This window comes from Dendrobates tinctorius, unplaced genomic scaffold (assembly GCF_039654945.1).
Source record: "Dendrobates tinctorius isolate UK_male_01 unplaced genomic scaffold, ASM3965494v1 ptg000030l, whole genome shotgun sequence".
Taxonomy (NCBI): Eukaryota; Metazoa; Chordata; class Amphibia; order Anura; family Dendrobatidae; genus Dendrobates; species Dendrobates tinctorius.
The window spans coordinates 10,343,816-10,365,384 of record NW_027361698.1 but is presented as its reverse complement, the minus strand read 5'-3'; the positions used below and the strand labels follow the sequence as shown (position 1 = coordinate 10,365,384).

The following is a 21,569-nucleotide window of genomic DNA, read 5'->3' as shown; positions in this document are numbered from 1 at the left end:
CGAACCTGACTGCGACACCCATCGGACCGGACCAGATTCCAGGGTGAGTATAATTTAACTCGTTTTTCTTATCTTTCAGGTTACATCAGGGGCTTATCTACAGCATTACAGAATGCTGTAGATAAGCCCCTGATGGCAGTGGCCGCAGCTTATAGGCCGAAAATGAGGTGAGAGATTCCCTTTAAAGCGGATGCTCCCAGCCAGACCAAATGCTTTAATATAAACATGATTTAATGTTCATGCTATTATGCACAGCTACATTTGACACTCGCTGTTTAATTTGGAAGGCTGCTTGGATTTAAAACAAGGATAACCTACCGGGGATTTGTGTTTGTCCAAAAATGACTTTTCCCGGGAACACATGCAGATTCACCTGCATTCAATAGCCGGCAGCGCTTTGGACTCAGCTGACATGTGCTGCATCCAAAGCGCTGCCAATTCCTGAACGTCTGCACATATCCTAAGTGATAAAGAAGAACAGCTCACCAAACCTATGAACTCTTACTTTATACAAACTATTAAAAGACCTTGTAATGCTTATATAAGCAATCCTCCCATCAACGTTTTTATCCTGTTAACATATAACAATCAGCATTATATAGCACTCTATACTTATAAATTCTTATTTTGGCTTTCTACCCAGTTAATTCTGCTCTTTTCTCTGCTTTATGTAGAAACAAGAAGTCTCTTGTCCCTGCATTTATCATTCCCCCTTCAACTCCTGACACAATTGCTCCACCCCCTCCCCCTGTCAGGGACTTTTGCAGTGATGACTCATGCAGGAAAAAGGGACCTCCTGTTTCTACATAAAGCTTAGAAGGACTCAGCAGGTCACTTTTTAATCACATGATGTCGTAGACCTAATGCAAAACAGAATTGACTGGTTAGAAGGGCAAAATGAGCAATTGTAAGGGTATGTTTCCACGGTCAGGAAACGCTGCGGATTGGACGCTGCGTACAGCCGCAGTGTCCAGTCCACAGAGGCCAGATGTTACAGCAGAGTGGAGGGGATTTTATGAAATCCCATCTCCACTATGCATTCAAAGACGCAGGTGGCAGACCCGCGCAACCGGACATGTAGCGCGTCTTTATAGACCGCAGCGTGTCTATTTATCTTGCGGAGACGCTCAGTCTCCGCAAGATAAATATCACAGTCTGTGTATAGGATGCGGTGATTCTGCATGTGTTCAGTGAACATATGCGGAATTATTGCGTGTACAAAAGCCGGCAGCGCTTTGGGCAGAGCTGCATCCCGAACAAATTTCCTGGCATTTGTCACAAGTCACAGGTGAGGATGTTACCTTTAGTAGCCATTCAAACCCATTTGTATCAAATTCTGTGCATGTTATCAGGCCAAAATCATTAGGATATGTAAACTTTTGATCAGGGTCATTTGGATGTTTTGGGCTGTCATTATGATTTAAAAAGAGAAAACACAGTAGTTTGACAATAAATGGCTTCACCCAAACACTAACCATGAGTGGAGAAAAAGTTTTGGTGTTATCATTCATATTCTCTGAAAAAAGGCGAAGAAAGCAAAAATTCTGCTGGGGTATGTAAACTTTTGAGCACAACTGTATATATCTTGTTTCCCCGAAAATAGCCCCACCCCAAAAATGCTGTTAGGTCTCTCTCCATTCCAGCTGCACTGCCCTGCAGCTCGCACACACAGATTGGGTCCCAGTAAAACTCCGCTATCACACACATGTCGAGTCCCAGTATCACTCTGCTCTCACTAACTTTACATGAGTGATACTGCTTCGGACCAACATGGGGAACCGATCGCTGTGGAATGCAGAGAGACCCGACAGCGACACAGATTTTTATGTGAGAGCCCATTTACTTGCCACCGCTATAGTTTAGGGTTTGGTAAGTGTGATTCTTTTGGGGGTTTCTGCTTTCATTTTGGCGTAAACAGTAGGCAGAGAATAATAAATGTAAAAATAGAAATCAAAATATAAATACTGTCCATATTTAACCAGTAGATGGCACCACATACAACAGAAAAAAAGCAATAGAGTGTGAATAAACGTCCACCTCAAAATTTATAGGACCTCACAATGTCAAGTATAATTGGATTGTAAATAAACACACAGCCAAAATAAAGAAATAAAAATAAACACCGTTTACTTTCTTATTTAAAAAAAAAGTTACACTCAACTTGCGCCCATTTCATTGAAGTCCTCGTACCCTGTAAAACACATAAAATAATAAACAACAATAATACTCACCTAACGCTTATTCCATTGAAGCCCTTTTAGATATGTCAATTCTGGTGCTTTGCCCACCTCTTCCCACTTGCCCTGTGGCTGTGGCAAGTATGGTTCATGTTTGTGGGGTTGAGATCAACTTTGATTTGTCTGGTGAAATCAAGTCCACGGATTAGTAACGGAGAGGCGTCTGTAAGTGCCATTACTAATCCTATAGTTATATTGTAAATAAACACACACCCAGAATAAAGTCCTTTAATTGAAAGAATGACACAGACTCCTTTAATGGATCTAAATTAAAACATACTCACATCATCACCCATCCCACTGAAGCCTTTGTCTTCTGTAAAAAAAAAAAAGAAAAGTAACCATATCCCTCACTTGTCTGACATTCTATCCCATGCCTAATCAATGTCTGTGATAAATGGTTTTGATCCTGGACGGTGCCAAGTTGCAATCGTCCAGACTGAAGACCATGGGGCAATGAGCTGCTGTGAGCGCAGTGTCAATGACTAGCGGTGACATGTCACTGAGGCCAGGTTCCCAGCTCACTTCATTATGAGCTGGGCCGATGAACTATGGTGACCTCAGTGAGATCACAGATCGCACCGTGATAAAAAGTATGTATTCATTACATATTGGATTGCATTGAGAACAATAAAGCTTAAAAATGATCAATGTTAATAAAAATTAATATCCCATGGGGTATGGACTTTGAATGATACTCAAAATTAAAGTGGAAAGCCAATTTAATGGCAGGTCCAGTGGAAATGCCTCAAGACAAGGAAATGATGCTCAGTAGTATGTGTGACCTCTAAGTCCTTGTATGACTTCCCTACACCGCCTGGGCATGGTCCTAATGAGGCAGCAGATGTTCTCCTAAGGACATCTCTTCCCAGACCTAGATTAAAGCATCAGCCAACTCCTGGACAGTCTGTGGTGCAACCTGGCATTGGTGAATGGAACTAGACATGATGTCCCAGATGTGCTCGATTGGATTCAAGTCTGGGGAAGGGGCAGTCCAGTCCATAGCATCAATGCCTTCATCATGCAGGAACTGCTGAAACACTTCAGCCACATGAGTCCTTGCATTGTCATGCATCAGAAGGAATCCAGGGCCAACTGCACCTGCATATGGTCTCACAATGCGTCTGATGATCTCATTCAGGTACCTAATGGCAGTCAGAGTACCTCTGGCTAGAATATGGAGGGCTGTTTGGCCCGCCAAGGAAATGCCTCCCCTCACCATTACTGACCCACTGCCAAACCAGTCATGCCGGAGGATGTTGCATGCAGCAGGATGTTTCAGGCACAGCGTCTCCAGACACTGTCACACCTGTCACATGTGCTCAGGGTGAACCTGCTCTCATCCGTGAAGAGCACAGGGCACCAATGTCGAATCTGCCAATCTTTGTGCTCTCTGGCAAATATCAATCGTCCTGCACAGTGTTGGGATGTAAGCACAACACCCACTTGTGGACGGTGGGCGCTCATGAAGTCTGTTTCTGACAATTTGAGCAGACACAGGAATGTTAGTGGCCTGTTGGAGGTCATTTTGCAGGGCTCTGGCACTGCTCCTCTGATTCACAAATGAGGAGGCAGTGGTCCTGTTGCTGGGTTGTTGCCCTCTTACGGCCCCCTCCACGTCTCCTGATGTATTAGCCTATCTCCTGGTATCTGTTCTATGCTCCAGCTACCGTTCTTGCCACAGTTCACATTCATGTGCCATCCTGGGTGAGCTGCGCTACCTGTGCAAATTCTGTGGGTTGTAGACACCGCCTCATGCTACTGTACAGTACTTCTAGCTGTGAGGGCAATGACAAAATGCAAAAGTGACCAAAACAACAGCCAAAAAGGATGACAGAGACATGGTCTTTGGTTACCCCCTGCAGAATCACTCCTTTACACGGGTTGTTTTGCTAATTGTCTATCATTTCTACCTGTTGTCTGTTCCATTTGTGCAGCAGCAGGAGAAATTGATTCACAATCGGCATTGCTTCATAACTTGACAGGTTCATTTCACAGACGTGTGATTGACTAGGAGTAACATTGTGTTATTTAAGTGTTCCCTTTATTTTTATTAAAGTCACTGGTAAAGTGCTGGAGGGGAGATACGTTTCACTGGGGCTATTAGCTTCAGTGATTTGAAACTGATTCCTCCAGCACACTACTCGAAAGGGGTTAATTGCCCTTTTTACGGGTGGGAGGTTGTCCACCTTATCTCCACCCCAGGGTGTGGTCTAGAGCTTAAATAGTCAGCCTCCAGAGTTATTCAGTGGTGTAGTCAGTAGGGCTGGATAGAGGAATTCCAGCGCTTTGTGTCCTGAGAAGGAAAAACTGAACCAGTGAGTGGTTATTATCCTGAGCAGGTCGATGCAAAGACTGGATACTATTTCATTTTGTCTTCTTGTTTTGTCCAAAGGGCTGTGTTTATTTTTCACTTCATATTGGTTTCTGCCACATGTATAATAAAGCAACAGAAGATTTAAAGAGACACTGTCTACCTTCGTGGGCAGAGTAGTGAACCGATCTGCCACTATATATACACTGGGGGAAATAAGTATTTGATCCATTGCTGGTTTTGTAAGTTTGCCCACTGACAAAATCTATAATTTTAAGGGTAAGTTAATTTTAACACTGAAAGATAGAATATCAAGAATAAAATCCAGAAAATCACATTGTATAAATTTATTTGCATTTTGCAGTGAGAAATAAGTATTTGATCCCCTACCAACCATTAATAGTTCTGGCTCCTACAGACCAGTTAGACGCTCCTAATCAACTCTTTACCTGTATCAAAGACAGCTGTCTTACATAGTCACCTTTATAAAAGACTCCTGTCCACAGACTCAATAAATCTTTCAGACTCTAACCTCTACAATATGGGCAAGACCAAAGAGTTTCTAAGGATGTCAGGGACAAGATCATAGACCTGCGCAAAGCTGGAATGGGCTACAAAAGATGCTGGGTGAGAAGGATGGTGCAATAGTAAGAAAATGTAAGAAATACAAAATAATTTTGAATCAACAGTGATCTGGGGCACCATGCAAAATCTCACCTCGTGGGTTATCCTTGATCATGAGGAAGGTGAGAGATCAGCCTAAAACTACAAGGGGGAACTTGTTAATGATCTAAAGACAGCTGGGACCACAGTCACCAAGAAAACAATTGGTAACACATTACACCTTAAAGGTTTAAAATCCTGCAGTGCCCGCCAGGTCCCCCAGCTCAAGAAGGCACAATCTGTCAGTGATTGGGAGAAGGTGCTGTGGTTAGATGAGACAATAATTGAGCTCTATGACATTAACTCAACTCGCCGTGTTTGGAGGAAGAGAAATGCTGCCTATGACCCAAAGAACACAGTCCCCACTGTTAGACATGGTGGTGGAAGAATGACTGGATGCTGCTTATCGGTTTCCCCTTGAGTAAGTACCACTCCTCTGTTTTTGGGGGTGTTTCTCTGCTAAGGGCACAGGACTACTTCACCGCATCAATGGGAGAATGGATAGAGCCATGTACCATAAAATCCTGAGTGACCACCTCCTTCCCTTCGCCAGGACATTAAAAATAGGTCATGGCTGGATCTTCCAGCAAGACAACGACTTAAAACATACAGCCAAGGCAACAAAGGAATTGCTCAAAAAGAAGCACATTAAGGTCATGGAGTGGCCTAGCCAGTCTCCAGACCTTAATCCCATAGAAATCTTATGGATGGAGTTGAAGCTTCAAGTTGCCAAGCGATAGCCTTAAAATCTTAATGATTTAGAGATGATCTGCAAAGAGGAGTGGACCGAAATTCCTCCTGATGTGCGCAAAACTCATCAGCTACAAAAAACGTCTGACTGCGGTGCTTGCCAACAAGCGTTTTGCCACCAAGTATTAAGTCTTTTTTGCTAGATGGATCAAATACTTTTTTTTTCTCCATGCAAAATGCAAATAACTTCATATAATTTATACAATCATTTTCTGGATTTTATTATATTCTCTCAACGTTAAAATTAACCTACCCTTAAAATTAAAGACTGTACATGTCTGTCAGTGGGCAAACTTACAAAGTCAGCAAGGGATCAAATACTTATTTCCCCCACCGTGTATTATATATATATATATATATATATATATATATATTTTAGGGATGTGACTCGCTCCAGTGCAGCGGGAGACAATCATGAGACAGGTTCTTCCCAAAGTTCATGAGGTTTATTTGCATCATAAACCCACAAGGCAGCACATTACCAAAATAGCCTCTAGCTTAGGCCAAGAAACACAAAACGTCCGTGGCTTCAGACTCGGACCAAGTCTCAGCACATGCTGGGAGCTGTAGTCCTCCCCATATACACTCTCTGTAGTGTCCCACCTGGACACATGGAAGTCTGTCCACACTCAGACAGACTCCCTCCACACTCTCTCTCACATGTGCCAAACACCTCAATTACATAGCCCTGTAACCACACCCACAGGTGATCACATGGCTATGACATCACTAAAGGTTGTATAGACACACACAGGCTTCCCTGACACAGTGTAACAGAAAGATCAGCAGTACCTCTGCTGATCAATACACCCTGGAGCTTGCATCCCAAGGCCACCCACCTTGAGACCCATAATGGTCATTTAGGACCCTGCTCCTGTTACCACACTGAATGTGCCTGTACACCCGTCCTGGGACACCCATAAACAGCGCCCCCTAGCTGACATAGTGGTCACTACACCACATACCTCCCCCCTCTGTTCAAACTTGTTGGGTTGAACACATGACATCACCCAGGGATCTTGAGACCTGGCACCCATGTCACCTTGCCCTACAAGTCGAGAGGACCATCTCCGTCTGTTTCGGTAGTCATACTGCATCATATTTACGTTAGGCCTCCCCCGCCCCCAGCGGTCAGTATCTTGGCCTTGGGCTTTGGCCTTCCCGTCAACGTCCATCAGTGTGACCAGACACTCTTTAGTCTCCACCTGTCTGCAGTGCGCTCCGTCACTCGACCTCTCTCTCACTGGCCGGCTCTCCCAGTTCGTATGGTCATGAGTCCCACGTCCAGTTGGGCTAACTGGCTGGTCTGAGTCTGACCCTCTGTCGCTATGTCCACCACCGTTATGTTACTAAGATTAGAACGGCCACTTGCGGACTCTCGACGTTCTTGCCTTCGACTACCTGTCCTGTCCACGTCAGGAGCCGTCACTGTCTCAGTGTCCGCTGGCCCCACAGTCGAAGCATCTCCATCGTCCGACCAAACGTCATCAAACAAAACAAAGTCACGGCCCCTCTCCCAGGCATAGACCAAGTCCCGTGGTATCCCACTACCTTGGCACTCACCAACTTTGGTCCCCTCAAACACTACTCTGTCTACTGCGAAGTTCACCATGACCCCGTGTTTACAGCGAACCCTGACGTTTTTCTCGGTCAGAGAGAAAACGAGAGGAGTTCCTGTCAGAGTCACCTGACTCTCTGATTCCAGCCGACCAAAGGCTCCTTCCCGGTGCAGCATCACTGTACACATCTGTGGCCCATCATTACTACCCGGAAAGGATATTCCACATTCTGAAAAAGACCTGCACATACACTGCGGTACTCCAGACGTACCTACTGAGTCACCCAGTGCTGTCACTTCTTCACACTTGGCCCCTTTCTGGACCACCACCCCACTTTGGGTTGCCACTCCAATTTGGGTCACCGCCCCCTTTTGGGACTCCACCCCTTTTTGGGTTACTACTCCAATTTGGGTCACCGCCCCCTTTTGGGACTCCACCCCTTTTTGGTTACCGCCCCTTTGGGGACTCCACCCCTTTTTGGGATTTCCCCATGTCCGTTCTGCAGAACTTCTTATGCCACAGTTCACACCACAGTTTGTCTCTCACGATACCAGACAAGTTCTTGCTGGCACCACCACAGCTTCTGCTGTTACAAACCACTGGCACCTCTGGCTGCCGTTCACACACACACAGCAGCTGGTGTCACTGCAGTTCCTGCTGCGCAATCTTCGTGGACCCGCCGATCCACCGGAAGCCGCTTGTCCCCTTCGTAACCCCGCCGGGTTACCGGAAGCCGCTTGTCACCCTCAAAGATAAAAAAGCCACAAAAGTGCGTCCATAGGGCCTTACCAGTGCAGGTATAATGGTTTATGCAGCAATAATACAGGGTACTCACCCTTAATAGTTGTGTAAAGCCACAACTACTGTATCCGCTTAGTCACATGCAATAAAGCTGCAGCAGGATGGTGTAGACAGACAGCGTCTGCTACCAATGCTCCCAGGAAAAACACCAGGGCCCTGTGCTGCGAGACCTTCGTGACCCCACTGAGCCACAGCAAGCACTTTCAGGTTTTTGCAGAGAAAACGAGGAAAAAGAAAAAAAAAAACACATGCACAGTCTCTCATGTGTCCTGTTCGTGTGCCACTCAGGACGTACCGTCTCCGCCTGAGACCGTCCAACACACAGGGCACACCGGGTGCTATTCAGGGAGCCGACCCTCCTCCCAGGGTGTCCCAACACACCGGCCTCACCAGGTCCAAGGTCATCTCACGTGTTCCAGGGATCCGATTCCTCTCCCAGAACCTCCCAACACTGACCCTCCAGGTACACAGTCTCTCATTGACCCTGGTCAGTGCAACACAGACACCTGTCTGTTACCTGTGTTGGCCCCACAGGTTCCTGGACGCCTCTTCTCCTCAGAGGTATCCCACAAATATTAATAGTCACTTTCTCTGACCTCGGTCAGTATTACTCACAGTTGTCAGACTGTCTGCTCTCCTGGCTCAGAATCGCCAGCATTGCCACATGTGCTTCTGGGGATCGCTGCCCGCAGTCTGTCACCAATTGTAGGGATGTGACTCGCTCCAGTGCAGCGGGAGACAATCATGAGACAGGTTCTTCCCAAAGTTCATGAGGTTCATGTACCGGTGTGAGGAAGTGACCGCGGCGCGGCCGGAAGTTGTATAAGGAAGCATGAAACACTCAGGGCATACGTCTCCATCGAGAGTTCCAGTGCTCCTGTGCTGGTTACCAGAACCAGCGCAGCTGCTGGAGGCATAAAGGTGCATGCGCGGCTCCCGGGAGCTGGGTAGAACGTAATGAGGATCAAAACAAGCTGGAATTATTATTATTATTTATTCATATGCCACCATTGATTCCATGGTGTTGTACATAAGAAGGGGTTACATACAAATTACAGATATCACTTACAGTAAACAAACTTACAATGACAGACTGATACAGAGGGGAGAGGACCCTGCCCTTTCGGGCTTACATGCTACAGGATGGTGGAGAAGGAGACAGTAGGTTGGTGGGTTGCAGCAATTCCGGTGTTGGTTGAGGTGATATCTCCAGTAGTGGTGAGGAGGTAGCGGGGTCATTGCAGGCTGTAGGCTTTCTTGAAGAGGTGGGTTTTCAGGTTCCGTCTGAAGGATCCGAATGTGCTTCATAGTCAGACATGTTGTGGCAAAGAATTCCAGAGGATGGGGGCTATTTGGGAGAAGTCTTGGAGGCGGTTGAGTGAGGATCGAATAAGTGTGTAGGAGAGAAGGAGGTCTTGGGATGATCGTAGATTACATGAGGGAAGGTATCGGGAGATTAGTTCAGAGACATATAGAGGAGACAGGTTATAGATGGCCTTGTAGGTCAGTATTAGTAATTTGAACTGGATACGCTGAGGGAATGGAAGCCAGTGAAGAGATTTGCAGAGGGGAGAAGCAAAGGAGTAGTGAGGAGAGAGATGAATTAGTCGGGCAGCAGAGTTAAGGATTGACTGGAGAGGTGCGAGGGTGCTAGCAGGGAGACCACAGAAAAGGATGTTGCAGTAGTCGAGGCAGGAGATAATGAGGGCGTGCACAAGCATTTTAGTAGATTGAGGGTTGAGGAAAGGACAGATTCTGGAAATATTTTTGAGCTGGAGGCGACAGGAGGTAGAAAGAGCTTGGATGTGCGGTTTGAAGGACACAGTCTGATTCTGATCAAGGATTACTCCGAGGCAGCGGACTTCCGGTACTGGGGAAAGCGTGATGTCATTAATTGTGATAGATAGGTCAGGTAAGGAAGATCTGTGAGATGTAGGAAAGATGATGAGTTCAGATTTGTCCACATTGAGCTTGAGGAAGCAAGAGGAGAAGAAGGAGGACATGGCTGACAGACACTCCGGGATTCTGGACAGCAGACAGGTGACATATAAATTGAGAAGAGTAGGGGTCCTAGAACAGAGCCTTGGGGGACTCCAACAGAGAGAGGGTGGGATGAGGAGGTAGTGTGGGAGTGGGAGACGCTGAATGTGCAGTTTGAAGGGTATGAGGAGATCCAGGATAGGGCGAGGTCTTTGATGACAAAGGAGGAGAGGATCTGTAGTAGGAGGCAGTGGTCAACTGTGTCGAATGCAGAGGACAGGTCTAGAAGGAAGAGTATAGAGTATTGTCCGTTTGCATTGGCTGTAAGTAGGTCGTTAGTAATTTTAGTCAGGACTGTCTCAGTGGAGTGATGGGGGCGGAAACCAGATTGTAGATTGTCAAAGAGCAAGTTAGATGAGAGGTGGGAGGAAAGTTCAGCGTGGATGTGCAACTCCAGGAGTTTGGAAGCAAATGGGAGCAGTGATATTGGGCGATAGCTGGACATAGCCGTTGGGTCGAGGGATGGCTTTTTAAGGATAGGCGTGATTATAAGAATAAGGAATAAGAATGCCGAACTGGTGCCAGATAGAGTATAATACAGTCAGAGGGATGTATGCAAAAAAAGGAAAAATAATAATCCTGGCAGGATAGAGGAGAACAAAAAGGCCATATAACTGTAAAAATTATGACAACAAAAAATGAAAATTTAAAAAAAAAAAAAATAAATAAAGATAAAAAATGAAAAATAAAAAACAAAGAATAAATGCTAAAAATAAAGTGAAAGTGATAAGCAACCGTAGTAAGTGTTTTCCCAGTTCTTTTAGGTACTTGGGAATTATTTTGGTCTCTCTTTGAGTACGGGGTGGTATTTACTCTATAGTTTTGGGTGCTTGTCCTATCCCTCCATTTCAATAGGGGCAGCTCTACCAGGGCCATTCATTATGGTCATATCAATTATTATAACTTAATAAATTGTTTTCTTTTCTTTTTGTATATCTATCTCATTTTTATTTTGCTTAATTTAATTGCTAATTATTTTTATAATTTATTTTTTATTTTACATTTAAAAAAAAAAAATTTTCTTCATTTTTTGCTGTCATAATTTGTTCAGTTATATGGCCTTTTTGTTCTTCTCTATGTTGCCAGGATTATTATTTTTACTTTTTTTGTATACATCCCTCTGGCTATTGTACTCTATCTGGCACCAGTTCGGCATTCTAATTCCAGCTTGTTCTGATTCTCATCACGTTCTCATGCGCCCTTATGTCTCCAGCAGCCACGCTGGTTCTGGTAACCAGCGCAGGCACACTGGTACTCTCGGCGGAGACGTATGCCCTGAGTGTTTCATGCTTCCTTATACAACTTCAGGTCGCACAGCGGTCACTTCCTCACACCGGTACACACTATTGATTAAGCTATTTAACAATGCTTTCTTGACTACCAGTATCAATTCCCCTGACGAAGCTGTTTGCATAACAGCGATATGTGTTATGAATGGGTGACCGAGGAGGATGGCAGGAACAGGCTAAGCCATCAGGAAACCAGAGAGGTTGGTAACTCAGCGGATTGCAGACCCCTGATCCTAACAACACAACTAGCACCAGCCGCGGAGCGTTCCTATGATGCCCTAGATGCCTCGGCACAGCCGGAGAACTAGCTAAGCCTAAATACAGAAATGTGAAATCTAAGCTGCCCCGGAGCAGATCCCCAAAGGAATAGACAGCCCCCAAACATATATTGTCGGTGAGACAAGATGAAACACAAACACAGGAAGAAAACAGACTGAGCAAATGATGGGGCTCAAACTGTCTAGATAGGACAGGACAGAAAAGATACTGTCTGCAATCATGCAAAAACCCTAAAAAATCCAACACATCTGATATCCAAAAACCTGAGGCCACACAACCTCACCCCCACTAGATCAGCACTCTGGCATGAACTGGAAGCAAAGCAAAAGGTACTAATATAACAGGGGAATAAACAAACTAGCACAAGCTGTAACATATGGAGCGGGACCCAGCGCTGCCGTCAGCAGGGAGTATGCTGAACCTTTGCAACAAAGCAGAAAGCAAAAAAAGGCACAACCAGATTAGATGCAAAGGATTAGCAAAAGAATCACTTAACTGAACCATGCAGATCAGGCAAGAGACTGAAGAGCTCAAAATGCACAAGGAGGAAATCACCAGCAACCACTAAGGGAAGCCTGCTCACTTATATGCTCCCAGCCAGTAAATCCAGATTCCCAATTATCATCGTCAGGTGGCAAATTTCCATTGGACTGTCCAGCTCCACTACTCCCAGTAACCACCAGAGGGAGCTCCAGCTCAGAAGTCCGAGTAAGGGAATTCACAGATATCATTGTCCCTACCCCTCCTCTTCCACCTGTTTTGTCTTCCCCCTTGTGTTTCCCCATATGGATCTAGGACGGCTTCATATCATTTTTCTCTGGTATTTCCCAAGGTCACTTGGGTTAGGTTGTGTGCACACAATGCGGATATCCAGCGGATCCGCAGCGGATTTTACTGCGCAGAAACGTTGCATATTCGCAGTGTGATATACAGTAGCATTTATAGCAATAAAAAAAAAACTCGCTGTGCAGACGCTGCAGATTTTTCCGTGCGGTTTTCCTGCGGTACAAAATCCGCAGCATGTTACTTCTTTTGTGTGGTTTTCCACCTCCCCGTCTCCAAATCCACAGAGGGAAAACCGCAGTGGAAAACCGCACAAAAACCGCAAGAAAACCGCATTAAAAATGGAAGAAATCCGCAGGAAAAATGCAGGTCATTTGACCTGCGGATTTCTTCAATTCTGCGCGGAAAAATCCGCAGGGCCAAAAAATACGTCTGCACTCAGCCTTAGATAACTTTGCAGCTCCTTTCTGAGCTGCCACTATACGCATTTCAGCTCAGGGTTTGATCCTGGGGTGATCATACGGACCTTATTGATAATAGGGGGCATCCTTCAGGTCTGGTTGTTGTTTCAGCTGTTCTTCTACAGCATTAGGGACAATTTTGTCCAGCTTTGCACACATTCATCAATCCTTTGCACGTTGCTGATTGTAGCATTTATATCATATGGTGCAAATGTGGATATGTGTCTTAGGCCTGTTTCACACTTGCTTTTTTTTTTGCAGCGCGTTTTTCCCGCAAAAAAACGCATTGAAAAACGCATACAAAAGCATACAACTGCTGCGTTTTTTTCAAGCATTTTTATGAGCATGCATGAAAAAACGCAGCGTTTTTAAGCGTTTGTATGCGTTTTTAGTGCGTTTTTACCGCGTTTGCATTTTTTTCCAACATTAGGTGGCCACTCACACTAACCCAAACCATGACTTTACTAACCCTAACCCTGACCCTAACCCTAACCCTAACCCTGACCCTAACCCTAACCCTAACCCTTAACCAAACCATACTTAACCCTAACCCTGACCCTAACCCTAACCCTGACCCTAACCCTAACCCTGACCCTAACCCTAACCCTGACCCTAACCCTAACCCTGACCCTAACCCTAACCCTAACCCTTAACCAAACCATACTTAACCCTAACCCTGACCCTAACCCTTAACCAAACCATACTTAACCTTAACCCTAACCCTAACCCTGACCCTAACCCTAACCCTAACCCTGACCCTAACCCTAACCCTGACCCTAACCCTAACCCTTAACCAAACCATACTTAACCCTAACCCTGACCCTAACCCTTAACCAAACCATACTTAACCTTAACCCTAACCCTAACCCTGACCCTAACCCTAACCCTAACCCTGACCCTAACCCTAACCCTTAACCAAACCATACTTAACCCTAACCCTGACCCTAACCCTTAACCAAACCATACTTAACCCTAACCCTGACCCTAACCCTAACCCTAACCCTGACCCTAACCCTAACCCTAACCCTGACCCTAACCCTAACCCTGACCCTAACCCTAACCCTGACCCTAACCCTAACCCTAACCCTGACCCTAACCCTAACCCTAACCCTTAACCAAACCATACTTAACCCTAACCCTGACCCTAACCCTGACCCTAACCCTAACCCTAACCCTAACCCTGACCCTAACCCTTAACCAAACCATACTTAACCCTAACCCTGACCCTAACCCTAACCCTAACCCTAACCCTGACCCTAACCCTAACCCTAAACCCCCTTAACTAACCCTAACTTTACCCAAACCCCTAAATTCCATTGTCTAAACTAATGGTAAAAAAAAAACCGCATGTACAAAAAAACGCATACATAAGCATGCCAATGCGCACATATGCTCACCATAGACTTATAATGGGTGTCTTGCTGTAAAAAAACGCATTGCGCGCGCATGCGTTTTTTTGAGGCAAATCGGACGCACAAAAAATGCAACAAGTTGCATTTTGTGCGCCCGAGCGCATACCGCAAAAAAACACTTGCGCGGTAAAACGCGTACAAACGCATGTGTATGCGCACATAAGCGCATCCCATGCAAAGTATAGGAAAAAAAAACGCATGCGCTATTTAGCGCTAAATTACCGCGAAAAAAAACGCAAATGTGAAACCAGCCTTAGCTGTTCATTTATACTTATGCGGCATGTTATGTTATGTATACTCCATTAGTACCTTTATGATACATATTATTATATCTGGGGCTGCATTTTTCACACTGTGGATATGATTTGAACAGGTCTTATCATCACTTGACTCTGACTCATGTATTTGAAGGGGGGTCATCCATGTTTTTAAATGGTTTTAAATATTGTCAATAAAGTTGTTGTTACTTTTATCTATAATATTGATGGTGTGCGTATCCCTCAGTGGTTCTTTTTCTTTTCTTGTCAACATGTGCCATTGCCACTGATACTGCACCCAGTTGTTTACCTATTGATCAGTGGTGCGCCTGGAATTTTGTATACTTGCATAGAGTTATTATTATTATACATTTATATAGCGCCATTTATTCCTTGGCGCTTTACAGGGAAAAGGGGAAATATAGACAAGTACAATAAACATGTGCAAGACAAGGGACACACGAGTACAGAAGGAGAGGGGACCCTGCCCGCGAGGGCTCACAGTCTACAGGGATGGGTGAGGATACAGTAGAGAGGGTAGAGCCGGTCATGCGGTGGTTCAGTAGACCGAGGATCATTGCAGGCTGTAGGCTTGTCGGAACAGGTGGGTCTTCAGGTTCTAGAGTTAGCTGACAACATATACTGTATAGTGTCAGAGATAAAACTCCAACTATTTATCAATTTATTTATACATTTTTAGAAGGAATAACAGAGTAATGGCACATTGCAATTATCTAAGAAAAAATTCTCCAGAATTGTTACATTACATTATGGGGGGATACAAGTCAGGTGATCTGGCATGTCAGCTAAAAGGCTCAATTCATATTTACACTATTTTTCTGTCAGGTTTCCCTTCTCCATTATGCAAATTGTAAAACTTAGGTCAATATTTGTTGGTAATCAACACTGACAAAATAAAAATAAAACACAATTTAACAAACTATTAGTTATGTTCATGCATCCACAAAACATTGGTTTATGCAGAAAATCAGCATTAAAAATACTATTACATTATATTTTCCTTATATTTTCCTTTCTCTTATTCACTCCTTTGTGGGGATAGTATTAACCCTTGTAAAATGTAAACAATCATTCATCTTGTTCATTTCATTTAACTGCCCCTTCAAATGAATATTTTGCTGATGCAGTAGATCTTGAATGTTAATTTTACTTACTGTCAATAAAAATCTTTTGTCCTTCCTCACATACGGTATGTTGAGTGGTTCCATGGTGTTTGCCACATACTGGGCATACATGTAATTAATTTTGCTTACATCATATTCTCTGTAGAAAACACAATAATGGATATTAGTAAAGAAAACACCAGAGAATAAAAGGTATAGAAAATAAAAGATTAAACTCCAAAACTTTGATACAGTCTAATCTACGTCTTGATTTTAAAGCAAGATCCATCACAACTATGTTATGTTTATGTTACAATCCAAACCGTACACATTATTAGGTCGGGATCACACACAGCGAGAAAGCACCATCGTCCTTTCTGATAGATGCCTATAAGCTCTACACAATCTATATACCACACGTAACTGAAGAAGGTCACATTGACTGAAACGTCTTTTTTCGTGTACTACAATAAACCGCCTTACAAATACCTTTAAGTTGAGTGCTAGGTTCATATTTGTTGCTTCGGATTATAAGACGCACCCCAAATTTTGAGTCAAAAAATAGGAATTTTTTTTTTTTTTAATAAAATGATGGTGCTTCTTATAATCGATGCGACTTATTGCTTACCAGGGGTGGTGGCTGCGGTGAAGCGGGTTCCCAGGGTCGCTGCTGGAGGAGGCAGGAGTGGGGTGACACCCCAGGCCGCAGGCTGGGATGAGGAGGTGTTCTGATGTGCGGTGCGCCTCTGTGGGGGTCTCTGGTGCTGCTGCTTGGGTCTCCAGTGCTGCTGTGTGGGTCCCTAGTGCTGCAGCATGAGTCTCCGATGCTGCTGCGGGGGGTCTCTGGTGCTGCTGCGGGGGCTCTGCTGACATTTTGTGAAACGCCAGAGCCCCCTGCAGTACCATGTTTTCCTGTGTGGTGGATTCTGGGCAAATGGCCGCTGGGGGGGCAGCGCATGCGCAGATTGATATCTCGGCATCAAGATCTCAGGAGATGAGATTTCAGACCAGACTGATTTGTGGCTCTCGCCCCTGAACCTACAACCAGGCATGGTCATATGTGACAGTGGCCATAACCTGGTGGCAGATCTGAAGCTTGACAACCTTGCACATGTACCATGACTGGCCCAGGTGCTCAATTTAGTGGTTCAGTGATTTTTCAAAACCTACCCAGATCTGCCTGAACTACTTGTGAAAGTATGCCGTGTGAGTGCTGCAGCAGCATTTGCAACTTCCTGCTCACGGACTGGTATGTTACCACGCATTGGAACTCAATGTTACATATGTTGGCAAGGCGTTCTGAGCAGTAGAGGGCAGTGTTTGAATACCAACTACAACAAGCCTGTCGGTATTCCGGTCAGCCTCCCCACATAAGAAATGATGAGTTGGCATGGATGTCTGATCTCTGTGAGGTTCCCCAAAACTTTGAGGACTCGGTGATGGCATCATAATCAGCATAACCATCCCACTTCACTGTCTACTGAAATGCTTGCTGTTCACAATTAAAGAGGAGACTTTGCAGGTGGAGCAAGTTGAGATGGAGCAAGAAACTATACAGGATTATGTTACACTGCTGTTACACCCGGTCCCTGTCCTGGCTCTACGCCTCGGCCTTCCACTGCTCCCCGTTCAGGGCACTCACCTCGTGCCTTGCACGCTGTGCCTGTGCAGCAGCCGGCTCCTTGTGTGTCCCATCCTGCTTCTCAGCATTCAGTTCTCTCCCCTTCCCCCACCTCCTGGCATCCTGTTGGCAGGTCTTCAGCCAGAGCTATTAGGGCACGTGCGCATGCCCCCCTGGCTTCTTAAAGGGACAGCATTCATTTTTCAAAATAAGCAATTATCAAATGGCAGCGCACTGGCTGCTATTTCTGGCCTCTCCTCCATAGGGAGAGCACCGGAGCAACGTGTATAAATCATTGCTACGTCCGGTTCTGTTGATATTTTCAGGGATCTGCTCCATACCTGTGCTGTTGTCTACCTGGACAACATTCTGATTTTTTCCACTAACTTGGCCATGCTCCATCTGGGCTGAAGGCCATACAGCGAATTCTGGGCTTCGCCAACTACTAAAAAAAATTCATTCCTAACTTTCCCACCCGAGTGTCGCCCATCTCAGCTCTGACCCGGAAAGGTACAAATCCCAAGGATTTGTAAACTGGTAAGAATTGAACTGGATTTTTCCTCAGCATACCATCCCCAATCCAATGGTCAAGAGGAGAGGACTAATCAGATCCTGGTCCTGTTGTCAGAAAGACAACAGTACAGAAGAGTTCAAGAATGCATGGAAAAGAGTCTGGCCCAGGCAAGACAAAAGCAGGAAAAGCTTTACAATCAAAATGCACCTGCCGTTCCTTTGTCGCCGGGAGAACAAGTCTTAAAAAGGAAGAGAAGATTGCACAAATTGGATGATCAATGGGAAGCTGAACCTTATACCATTCTGCCCTCAAACTTTAATAATACCAAGGTATGCCTTATTAGCAAAGATGGAGGAGAAACCTCAGCAGCAATATCAAGAGATCACCTGAAACTATGTCCTGACCTGCTGAAGGAAAGAGTGGAAGAACCAGATAACATCCAACCCATAGAGGAAGAAGAGAAGGTCAGCACAATACTTGGGGAATTCCCTGCGAATTGGACTAAAGTAAATGATGCTATAGTGGTGCCGGTGTTGACATTTCCCCAATTGGTAGCACAGGAAGACGTGACTCAAGGAAATCCTGAGGATCAGGAAAATCAGGCAGCAGATGCCACACCAGCAGTGGAGCCAGAGAACCCTCGCCCTGCCAATGGTGAACCTGTTATGCCCCTGGTGAGTCTAAGAGTTCACAGACAATCTAGGATCCCTGTGCCATGCAGAACCCCTAGTAGTGTATCCAGTACATTACCCACTACACCAATATTACGCAGGTCTACCCGCATTACACAAGGGATACCACCCATCAGATATCGTATATAGATAAATGTAAATGTTGAAATTGTATGTGTATATAAGTAACTGTTTTTCAGGTTTTGTGCCTACAGGTAACCTGTAAGAGTTTCCTATGGACATTGTACCACAGGACTTGTGTGGTCAAAAACTTTCCTGCACATAGTTCACCATTTGCCCAGGAATGGACCATGGACATTGATGCTTGGACTTATCATCATAGGACCATTTTTGAAGCTCTTGGTTTTTGTAACTTTTTCATTTTTAACTCTTGTACAATTATAATTGTCTAACTGTTTATATGTTTTCATGTTTTGTTCAGCCCAGGAGTGCTGACTTGCACTAGGGGGAATGTGGCACCCCCAGGAGTATGGTCGCCACAGTGGCATTGCCTTCCTCCAGGGGAGGGTAATGCCAGGCTTGGAGGCAATGATGGGTCTCTCTCGCAGTCAATCTATGCATGCAACACAGTTCCACTCCAGGCCAGCAGGGGGAACTCTGAACCGGGATTAAGGGGAGGAGTGCTCTCTGATGGCCAAGAGGAAGTAGTTAGTTAGTCTGCGGAGGGTGAAGTGTGCAGACGTGTGGAAGAAGCGCTGAGATAGAGCTGAGAGGAAGAGCTCTTCTCTGGAGAGAGCGCATGAACTGGAGCCTGGTCTCCACGGTTGTACGGATACTAACGGTCCTGCAACAGACACCAGAGGAGTAGGAGGCTGTAAATGCCCTACTCCCATCTAAGACTTGAGGGCACAACAGCAGCTTGGATAGTGAGCCGGGACTCAGGAGAGAGGAGTCCCCGAGAGAGGCTACAGCTGTCTGCCGTGCAAGTGAGGTTCTTGAGAACATCTGACAGGAGGAACTTCAGTGTAACTCGGTACTGGAGATCCCGCAAACAAGCGCTAGTAAGGAGACTGCACAACCCATCTGCTGAGAGAGAATCCCTGAATTGCTTCCAGGCTAGCCTGCTCTAATACCATCTGTAATCAGGACCCTGGACTGCAGTTACCAAGTAAAGGTACAGAAATTGCACCCCGCTGCGTCTTGTCTGCTTCCTACCTTTCCGGCACCGCTACATCCCCGTGCCAACCACATCTACACTGCCCTGGGACTACAGCTTCACCTGTGGGGAGCTTTTACACCTTTGCTGCGCCATACCACCAGTACCAGCGGATCTGCATGCAGCGTCAGCTTAACACCTCCCTTGCCGAGCACCACAGGTGGCATCACAAACTATTCATCTAACTACATTCCACCATTCACATCTTCCTATTACTTGGGCGCCCAGGGCCACGGTCCGGGTCACCGCTGCTGTGATACCAGCCCGGTACCGAGTACCCCACAGCCGTGGGAGGGCGACCCACATCCATATAATTTATTCCAATGGCTGGACCCCCAGCGATTCCAAGATCGAGGCTCTGGAATTCTGAAAATGGGACCCTGCTGGCATGTTTTGATTGAATTAGAGGTGTTCATTGCTCCATTCATTGTCAATGGGACTTTGGAACAAAGCTGAGAGCAGCGATATCAGATATTTTCAGCAATCCCAAAGACAATGAACAAAGCACTTCTGATCCATTCAAGATATGACTGCAGCTGCCTGCATTTTTAGTGTTTCAGAGCCCTGATTTTGGGATTAATGCAGGTCCCATTCAGATAGGGAATAACTTGCTTTTTCTGGGGGAAGGAATAACCCTTAAATCGAAATTGGTGCTTTTACCCAGTGACTGTACATTTGGTCGCATAGATATACTACCTGGTAAATGATCACTTCTGTCTCCTAATAAAGATGTTATTAATTTTTAGTAAGCTTGATACCCTGTTTAATACATGTAGTTCACCAGCAGGTGTCACTGTTGCACAGATACAATACAACATAAACTATGTCACATCAACTAGAGTGCAAAGGTTAGTGAAATCACACACTGCATGAAGCTAGAGGTCATTTCCAACAGGCAAATCCTCCAATCTTCCAAGATCTTATTTTATTTCAAATAGCAGATAGACTGTTTATGTAAACTAATAAAAAAACAGCAACACAAGCTGCAGCAGATAATAGTGATGAATTAAAAAGTTGTATTTTCTGGAAAGAAATGTTTAACATATAATTAAACCCTCAGCGTGAACACTGCCAAATGTAACAATACACCACATAGTAGCATCTGGACCCCAGATCTCCAGTCATTATCCCACCACTCATCTCTAACAGTGACTCCAGGGAATGTCACTCTATTAAATCAAAAGGAATTCAGCAGAGATTTCATAGGCAGAACCTTAAAATGTCTACAAGGAAAGCAAACCATTTTATGTAGATCACATTTTATGTATTTGTGGGGAGGTTGAGCTGGGTACGGTTCTGTCTGTGATAGGAGATAGAGTTTGACAGCAGGTGTCATGTGGCAGTCTGCCCATCAGAGGTCACTAGAGAGCACCGATGGCAGTGATTATGTAACTGTCATTTGAGTGTTACATAACTGCCAGAGGTCGAGGTGACTCTGATTGGGCAGAGGTGACTGTCAGGTGACAGAGGGTGGGGCACCCGGTCTGTCTGAATAAATACTGAGGTAAGCTTCCAGAAGCTTCAGTCAGCCAGGGCAGCTCACAGGTTAGGAGAGTCTGTCACGCGAAGGAGACCCCTCAGAGACTTTGGACAGTGGAAACGGTCACGGGGGGGTGA

General features: G+C 45.3%; 1 protein-coding gene across 5 annotated transcripts in view; it reads right to left on the bottom strand.

Annotated features, from left to right (window-relative positions):
• Nucleotides 1–21,569, bottom strand: part of PDE5A (phosphodiesterase 5A) — a 461,491-nt gene that overhangs the window by 99,091 nt on the left and 340,831 nt on the right. For all 5 annotated transcript variants that reach the window (XM_073571847.1, XM_073571848.1, XM_073571845.1 and 2 more), the window contains one exon: nt 16,021–16,129. In XM_073571847.1, the coding sequence (XP_073427948.1) occupies nt 16,021–16,129 (109 nt within the window). The remainder of the gene's footprint in view (nt 1–16,020; nt 16,130–21,569) is intronic.